General features: G+C 42.7%; 1 protein-coding gene across 1 annotated transcript in view; it reads right to left on the bottom strand.

Annotated features, from left to right (window-relative positions):
• Positions 1-5,106: 5,106 nt before the first annotated feature.
• Positions 5,107-9,553, bottom strand: part of LOC116819879 (tyrosine 3-monooxygenase-like) — a 43,481-nt gene continuing 39,034 nt past the window's right edge. The window contains exons 11-12 of the mRNA XM_032771934.1: positions 7,561-7,694; positions 5,107-5,266 (exon numbers count right to left, since the gene is read on the bottom strand). Coding sequence (XP_032627825.1) covers positions 5,107-5,266; positions 7,561-7,694 — 294 coding nt within the window. The remainder of the gene's footprint in view (positions 5,267-7,560; positions 7,695-9,553) is intronic.

Here is a 9,553-nt window from a genome sequence, read left to right as displayed (position 1 = left end):
GAAAAATTGTGGACAGCAATTAGCTCTGCAATAGATAACCATTCAGCTATTCTCAGAGCCAATTTTTTTTGTTGCCATTCAAAGTACTGTATAGTGAGCTACTCTGTAGGTTTCTAAGATTCCTGTCTTTTCATGCTATCATTCCTGCTCCTGGGCAAATCGAGAACTCAAGTGCAAAGGAATCAGAAAGATAATTTCCTCTTCATGGAAATTCACTTTGATCTTCCCTTAATGCAGTTGAGTGAAAGCAAGGTAAGTCATGTAGGATCTGATAATGAACCAAAAACTATGCAAGTAGAAAAAGCATTGTTTAATCAGGTTGCACCTAACATAAGAAATAAATACCATAGGAATAAATTATAACCTCAGTGATATCAAAAAACATATATTAGAATTGAAAAAAGGTACAGCAAAGGGCAACAAAAATGATTAGGGGTATGGAACAGCTTCTATATGAGGACAGCTTAAAATGAGATGGAACTGTTTACCTTAGAAAAGAGATGACTAAGGGGGATATGATAGAGGTCTATAAAATAATGACTGGTGTGGAGAAAGCAAATAACGAAATGTTATTTACTCCGCATAACATAAGAATCAAGGGTCATCCAATGAAATTAACAGGCAGTAGGTTTATAACCAACAAAATGAAGTACTTCATCACACTCTACATAATCAGTCTGCGTAACTCACTGCCAGGGGTTGTAGTGAAGGCCAAAAGTACCAGTGGGTTAAAAATGTATAATAGAAATTAGTGGAGGATAGGTCCTTCAATAGCTCTTAGCCAAGATGGTCTAGGATGCAAACCCATGCTATGGGTGTCCCTAAACCTCCAACTTCCAGAAGATGAGACTAGATGACAGGGGATGGATCATTCAAAATTGTGCTGCTCTGTTCAGTCCCTCTGAAGCTGCTGGCACTGGCCACTAACAGAAGAGAGGATACTGGGCTAGATGGACCATTGTTCTGACCCTTCATGGCTGTTCTTATGTTCTATGCATTTAATATTTTGCTAGGATTTCTGAACAACACATTTGTAACTGAAAGCATGTTTTGCTAACCGTTGGATAAAATCAGACAAAGAAAGAAGATAAGTAATTAGAAAAAGGTTGCAACAAATGATAGTGGATAATAAGTTACAAACACAGTTCCTTCCATTTCCCAATGCCCTAAAACTAACAAAATGTTTTATAAGGGAGCAAAACATAAGGGTCAGATTCAGTTTCAAAGCTTGTATTTGTAGGACACTAGAGACAAAAGAGTAGAGTGAAATCATTTTGTTTACTTAGATTTAAATCAAGAAATAGGAACTGACATGAGAGTAGGACCCAAACTGACTGGTTGAAGTACAAGGCTTAAACACTTTTGACAAATTTCCTACCATCAGCCAACACACGTTCCACTTCAAACCCAACGGTTCTGGGATCAATTCAGGAAACACTTAAAAAAACCAACATATTTTAAAAAAATTTGAGAAGGTTTTTCATACTCTTGTTCTGCAAAAGAGAAAGCGTTGCTTAACTGTGTCATCTCAAGACATTATTGAAACATAACACTGTTTAATGCCACCATAACAGCTACTGACCCTCTGTGAGTTGGTTTGCTGTCTATTGATTTCAGTGTATTTAAAGTGGGCCTATCCATAGCGCTTGATGAACCTCAGTTAAATCCATGCAACTGAGTTATTCTCTGTTAATCAATATAGGGCCATGTCACTAAATGTTGTGATTTGACATTACTGTAAATGACTTCTTTATTGAATTCGGATCCTGTTTATGCACCACTGCACTCAATGGGATTTTTTCTATTGCTGCAGCCCCACGCGTGCTATAAATCAGTGTAGCGTTACTAACGTCAAAGGTTCCCCACTGCTTTAAGTCAGCTGAAGCTCTGGCCTCATGACTTCAGTGGTAGCAAGTTCAGGTCCTTTAATTTCCAATGATATCCCAAACTGATTTAAACCAGCTAGTTCAGCTTCAGTTTTAGCTTCTAAACTGGAAGAGCTTTTTCCTCACGTTACCTTGCCTGGTCATTGCAGTCTTTTGTAGTATGTTACATGTGATGCAGGCTTGTACAATAACAGCCCAGTGAACAGTGCTGTAGAACTGGGCTGCAGCAATGGAAGGGAGGGAGGGGCTTGCTTTGGGTACTGAAAGGAGCACTTCCCACCACTTAGTTAAATATATATTGTGACTTTGTTTCCTCTTTGTTTATCCTAGATTGATATAAGTTTAATAGCAAAATAGACCAGAAAACAACCCCAGACACCAGCTGGAGACTGCTAATGCACATTGTATTTAAGTCATCCCCTGCCTCACCCCATTACCTGTGACATGCCCCCTGCACTGGTAATGTGGTGAGGGAGATGTATAGCTTGCCTGTATGCCTGTTGGGCACTACCCCATGAATCCCCAGAAGAGGACTTAGGTGAAGTTTTCACTCCCTTTGTACTTCCTGAGTAGTGCAAGGTTACTGGACTGAGGGCTGAGAATTTGGCCCTTTATCTTTGCTTCCTATCTTAACTAGTGCTTCAGTTAGCTATTAAACAGTTATAAAAATTCACTCTTCAGGGAAATCTTGGAGGTGGCTGAATTTCAGTGGTGAGTTAAGTGACCCCTTTGTATACGTCTAGACATCAGTTCATTATGTGTTTTAGGATCCTTTGGGAATTTATCATGTGAGTTTCCTTCTTTCCTCCTGGGTCAGTAGGGAGTGGGACTACTTAGGATGTGATACTTTCTACTCATGAGGGAAGGGTCACGATTTCTCCTGCTCCTTGGTTGCTTTTATTGGTCATGTCAGGATGGAGGTTCAGTCCATAACAGATCTTCACCCCAGTGTAAAGAATGAAGATGTCTCAGAGGAAAGTGGTTGAGAAATAGGGGTATCCCACTGGACTGTGAGAGCTTTGCCATAAAATACAGATCCTCAATGGAGGAAAGAGGAGGGTGAGGTGAGAAATGGGGAGAAACATGGCCCAGTTTCCTGAAGACTTGAGGTTACTTAGGACTCCTCTCTCTTGCCAAGTCCACAAAATCCTAAGATGTGACCATGCTGGGAACTCCTTGTAAGTCCACAAGGAAGCAATCCGACACCTGATGACTTCAGAGGGGTCAAAATGGGTAGGAGATAGAGTTGGCTAAGAAAAAAAAAGTAATGACTGCCCAAGAATTGTCCCACATATCACAGAAAAACACAATACAGATTTAATAAAATACACTGTTTTGTTTTACATGCACCCAATCTAGGAAAAACAAGTTTATCAGGCTAAGCAAAATATCCACCACAGGGAGTTCATCCATTGTTCAGTTTCAAGTCACAAGACATGTTTTACTTGGCTTTCAAGTCACCCTATGAAAGATTAGCATGAAACAACTCAAATGTGAACTATATATAGTTTTTTCTGTTTGATATTATCTGCTGCTAGCCTCTATCACCCTCATATGGCACCATATGCTAGTTTTTCCATAGTTATTTTATGATGATGAAACAACAGCTATTGTAAGAGCAATGCAATTGGTCCATGTCATTTTGGGTCAAACCCTGCAGTTCTTCCTCTGTCCTTACACCATATAAGAGTTAGAGAATTTAGTCCTTAAGAAAGTGTGATCACTGCTGCTTTTGGAACAGCCTTTGCTGGATCATATGAGACCCTGACCTAGAACTTGCGTAAGGATAGCAAGTTTTTCCTCTTATGGAAAAAGCAACTTACCTCTGAAATCATGAGTCAAATTAATCACTGTTGGAACTCCATAGGAGTCAATGAAGTTACACCAGGGATGAATCTGGCCAATTGTCATTAAGGCTGCATTTTATCACAATAATGTGTTGTTAAAAACACCAAAATCAGCTCAGGACTAGATTCTGCCACAGTAGTACCCTGCTCCCTGAGTAGTTCCACTGCAATCAATGGCCTTACTTGAGAAGTGAGGCACTAATAGGCATATGTAAGGGTAGGAGAAGCTGGCCCTATGTTATTTATTTTTCTCTCACTGCTCCAGGAACTGGAAAAGACAAGGGTGTGTGGGCGGCCCTGGAGTCCCTCCAAGGTAAGTGTGAGGCTTTGGACAAAACAAAGCCATTCCTTCCAAATATAAGTCTACTCTGAGCGCCAGCCAAACTCAAGTCTAAAATCCAAATTCCATCTCTCAGAGGGAATTCATTAACAAGACCCTATGGCCTGTAGAGTCCATCTATAGAAAATATTTTTATAGCTCTCCCTCTCTGGCATTATCCTCCACCTATTTTTCCTTGAGCACATGGTTCAGTCTACAAAGCAAAACAACTAGCTTGAAAACATAATATTTTGATTTATTCAAATATGATTTATTATTAGTCATCAAACATTTTTGCCTATGCCCCAATTGGCAAGAAGCAGACAGATAAATTACTACAAGATGTAATGAAACAAATGGCTCTAAAGAAAAAGTAAGTAAGTAAGGGGGTGTGTGTGTGTGAGAGAGAGAGAGAGACAGGAAAGTAAATCCATAGCAAACGCTGGGCTTTTGTTAATGGCACTAAATTATCTACCAGTAAATGAAGGCTGCTAAATGAACTGACAGTCTCAAATAGATACCATGTACAAGTTCAAGGCTTGATCCTACAAACATTTTCTACAGGACAGATTGAGGGGACTATGCGTGGTAGTCAATATTATACATCTTAGTAACTGTTTGCAGAACTGAGCTCCAAAAATGTATAGATGATATTTTCAAGCAATTATCAGCCCTGATTTTTTGGGGTCATTTAACTGGCAAACAAAAGTCACATGTCTGAAAAGTTGTGTCATTCAATGAGATAGCCCTAGAAAAGTGGCGTGGGTTTCTATATATCAATATAACGCAATAAAGGGTACAGCAGTAGATAAATATACTCCACTCAATACTAGCTTATATTGCCTATCAAAAGTAGAATACTCTGTTGTTTGTCACTGAAACATACTATAACAAGTAATGAATGTGGCTAAGATTGTGTAGCTTGACTCACTGAGGTGATTAGACTGACTCAGCTACTCATGAGTTAGGATCTTCAGACACACAGTTTCACCACTAGAAATGAGTAAGTTCTCGAGTTATTTGTACACATTTCAGCACCAGCTAAGACTGGCTTTTAAGAAATGTTTTCAAGGGCAAAGCAGAGGTTTTTCAGCTCCTCTTTCATTTGACTGAGCATGTTCTTGACTTTCTGAGGTGTATTCAGAATCTCTATGCTGCAGGTGAATGGATCATAGTGAAGAGAAAAAGGCTTCTTGATCTTCAGAGCATATTTTCTATTGGTGTGGGGGAAGAATATAAGAGATAGGTAAATGACATTTGAACCTGCAGGCAAAACCCTAAACGTTAAACCTGTAGGGCCTTATTTACCACTATGTTACTCCTGTTTTACAGCAATAGCAGTCATTTATGTCAATGTGTCCATTTGGAATTTATATAATTATAGGAGGAGCTGGAAGCAATCCCTACATTTAGGTTACCTAATACCTTCCACCATGAAGGATTCTTGGGAAGCTTTTCTTTTTTGAGATGCTGCAAAACCTCCATTGTAGTAGGCTTTTGAAATTTGGACTGGATAAAGCCCTGAGGCCAGAGAATTGCCTTTTCATTGTTCCATAACATTCTCTTCAGGTTTAACTGAGATTTACACTTTTGAAAAATCACCATTTTTCTTCAGTCAGGTGAGTTGTCTGAAAATAACTGAACACTGTAACCTAAGGTGAGGCCTAAATTGCTATCACTACCGCAATAGCAGACTGTACGCTGGGAACCCTTGGAAAAGATAGCGTCTCCAGGAGGTTGGGGGAAGAGAGCTGGAGTGGGCTCTCTTTGAAGAATTCCCCACCCTGACCCAGCACATGTCCACAGCAGCTTCTTACCCACCCTTACAACCAATAGCTGCTTCCTCCTTCTGCCAGCTAATGTGCTGATGATTCAGTGTTCAAACACTGCTAAAAGCGGAGGAGGGCATTGTTACACAATAGGATTTTTTATGACCTTTTAAAAAAAATCTAGGAAATTATATCCCCCCCCGACACACTCTGCTTTATAAGAATGTTACCTAGACTGCACTCTAATGTTATGACAGAACTTAGGTTGACTGTGAATTTTAATTCTGTTCCCTTGTGCTTACACATTTGGGACAGAAGGATGGCCTTATGAATAGGCGCTGACTTCCTCATTTCCTGGAGGGTGCTTGACCTCCACGTCACCCCAGGCCCCATCCCTTCCCCCAAGGCCCCACCCCACCCTGCCTCTTTCCACCCCTGTTCCGCCCCCTCCCCCAAGGGCACCTCATAGACAATTGGTACCATCCCATACTGGGGGGCGGGCACGCTCTAAAGAGGAGGTCCTGTGACCAGTCACATGTCATCCTCCCTGGCAACCCTCCCCTATGCCCAACCCAGGACACATGTTACCTGTGTGTGTTGGGGGGGGGCACTCTGTCATCCCTCTGCACCTCCCCCTCCCCCCAGGAGGGAGCTCGGGAGGGGAGTGGGAGGGAGTCATTCCAATGCCACCCCTCCTGGTCGTTGCTCTGCCTGAGAGAGCCTGGCTGTGGAGGTGGCCCCGCTCCCTGCCCGGGCTCGGCTGCTGGGGACCATGGCTGAGCAAGCCGAAAATGTGCTGGGGGTGGGAGGCTCTGGCTTGCTCACCCCTGGTCTCTGGCACCCAAGCCTGGTCAGGGAGCAGAAGCTGCCTCCCCAGCCAGGCTGAGCAGGCTATGTCAGGCAGTTGCCAATGCCGGCCCGCCATGCTGCAGATCAGCATCCCAACAGCCAGAGGAGGGACTGGCTTGTCCCACTCCATCTGTTCCTGGCCCCTCACTCCTTTCACTTCCCGGCATTTGGGGCATGCATCACCCAGCCCTGCCCCCACCTCATCCTGCGTCCCCACATGCCATCAAACAGCTGATCAGGGTAGGTGAGAGGCGCTGGGAGGAGAGGGGGAGGAGCTGATTGGTGGGGCCTGCTGCTGGTGGGAGACACTGGGGGAGGGAGGAGAGGGAGGAGAAGCCCACTGATGTATGCTGAGCACCCACTATTAATTTTCCTTGGGTGATCCAACCCAAGAGCACCCATAGAGTCGGCGCCTATGGCCTTACGGTAAAGCCCCTTGACAGAGCTACAAGAGATCTAGCTTCAATTCCTGATTGCCACAAACTTCCTGTGTGACTTTGGGAAAGTAATTTAATGTCTCTACCTCTCAGCAACAGAACCTACCTCAGAGAGATGGCGCTAGGACAAATGTGAGTAAGGCATTTTTTGGATGTTGGGGTTAGGGGCTGGCTAGGTATGTAGCTGGAGTCTTATATACAACTATTGCTTTTAAAAAGCAGTATTTTTATTTATTAAAAAATGTGCAGATCGTGTGTGTTCCGAATCGGCCACCATATTTTATGGAATGAGGATGTATCTAGCTTGATACTGTAAATGGAACCCAGCTTCTAACCTTAGCTCATCTACCAGATCGGGCAGAGGTGTAGTAGTGCCTCCTGTGCATTGGAGATAAGCATTTGGCCCAATGTATTTATCTCAATGAAAAGAATGTGCACCAATGACATACTCACTGGAGTTTGGCCGTGGCATCTTCAAAATTTTCTGCGACAAAATAGACAGGTTGGAAGGTTTGATCCTGATATGGATGAACTGCAGTCAGTTCAGGATCAAACGGTTTGTGCTCAGGCGTGTTTGATAAAGCATACTTTAAAAACAAAAAACAACACAAAAGGTTAGAATTTGTGCATAAAAACGTAACAAAATAAACATCCATTGTACTGATTAAGAGTCTAAAGTGCATTTGGGATGGGGCAAGATAAATTATGAATAGGATACTACATTTACAGTTTAAAGTTATTTTTATATTTTTTCACTAATACAACACACATGGAAAAGAAGAGTTTTCGTGCATTGCAACAATGCAGGGTGGGCATACCCTTTTCTAGAATCAAATTCAGGGTGTGAAGGTATTTAAACATTGATTCTGAAATGTTAATAAAGAAGGCAAATGCAAGTCAGGTATAAATACTAGGTAGGGAGTTGATAGAAAAAATGTGATAACAATAATCCCTTTTACCAAAGTGGGTAAGGATGGCATACTCTGCTCTCTATCATTCAAAGCCTGATGGCATCATCTCTGATTTTGAGCTAACCATCTAGTTTTGAGTCACTTGCCTCTTATCACATAATGATTTGAAATTTCTTTCTAAATGCTAGAGTGCTAGGAAGTCTTTGACTGTGCAGATCTCTCCAAACCAAGTGAGCTGCGGGCAAAGCTCCTGGGGGCTTCAGTAACACAGCTGTCCCTTCACCTCACAGCCCTCAAGTTTTATTTTTAAAGTCCCATCAACTTATTTAATTAGCAATAAATGATACAACAAGCTCATGGCGATGAAAGAACCAAAAGCTCTATTAAACATATTGAGAGGCCACCTTTATGTTCTTAGGTATGGCTGTTTGTCTTCAAGCCATGTCCAGGAACAATCCTCCTGCCTGCATTCCTGAGTCTTTAGTCTGACACCAGTATTTGTTCTTCCTGACATCTTATCCTCTTTCTCCAGTTCCACTTAGCCTGTTGCACAACCAACCTGTAGCAAAGAGGTGTGGCCATCCTTGGAGATTGACAGTGAGGGATGGCCAGATGCCCCCTACTGGGCCAAACCAGCAAAGCCACACTCACCACACCAGAGGCAGAGGGTTGGGAGAGGAACAGAAAGTATAAAAGGTGGACCTTGCTGCTCAATTGGGTTGCAGCCACCAAGGGAGACGGACATGTTCTCCGGTCCCATTCAACACCTACGTGCAGCCACTACGTGAACTGGTCAGATGGCATAGACTCACAAACAACAACATGCAGAGGACACAGAACTCTACCTATCCTTCACCACATAGGATCATACCACTACCATCAAGATGGCCCAGTGCTTGGATGAGATCAGTTCATGGAATAAGAACAGTTGGCTGACACTGAACCTGAGCAAAGCTGAGGTGATGCTGGTGGAACATTTGGAAGAGTGTACTGCTACAGTGAAGTCTCCATTAGATCCACTGATAACTGAATAATTCAATCCATAGTTTAGGAGTACTCTTGGATTCTTCACTGACACCAAGCTCTCATATAGCAGTATCCATGAATCATGCTATCTATCAGATCTGGTTGGCTAAGAGATTCTGTCCCATCCTGGGGGACAGTGACCTGGCCTCATTTATTCACACCTCAGCTGAACTACAGCACTGCCATATATCTGGACATGAAGCTTTCAGCACCTAGGAAGCCCTAACTAGTTCAGCGTGGCCCAGCACCTCTCCTCCTGCAACATAGACTACTGCAAGCACATCACATCCATCTTCTGCTCTCCTCACTAGTTTCTAATAGAATTTAAATCAAGTACAAAGTCTCAGTCTGTACCTTTATGGCACTCTGTCACCTGGGCCCAGGATACTTAAAAGACCACCTAATACTCTGGGATAGAAATCAGGGTCAATAACTACACTTCTTTGACACGACAGAATTCTCTACAATAAGGGTAAAGATTGCCGGAGCTGGAACTTTCTCAGGGGCTC

This window comes from Chelonoidis abingdonii, chromosome 1 (assembly GCF_003597395.2).
Source record: "Chelonoidis abingdonii isolate Lonesome George chromosome 1, CheloAbing_2.0, whole genome shotgun sequence".
NCBI lineage: Eukaryota > Metazoa > Chordata > Testudines > Testudinidae > Chelonoidis > Chelonoidis abingdonii.
Note: the sequence above shows the minus strand (reverse complement) of the source record. Positions and strands in the feature narration are given on the sequence as shown.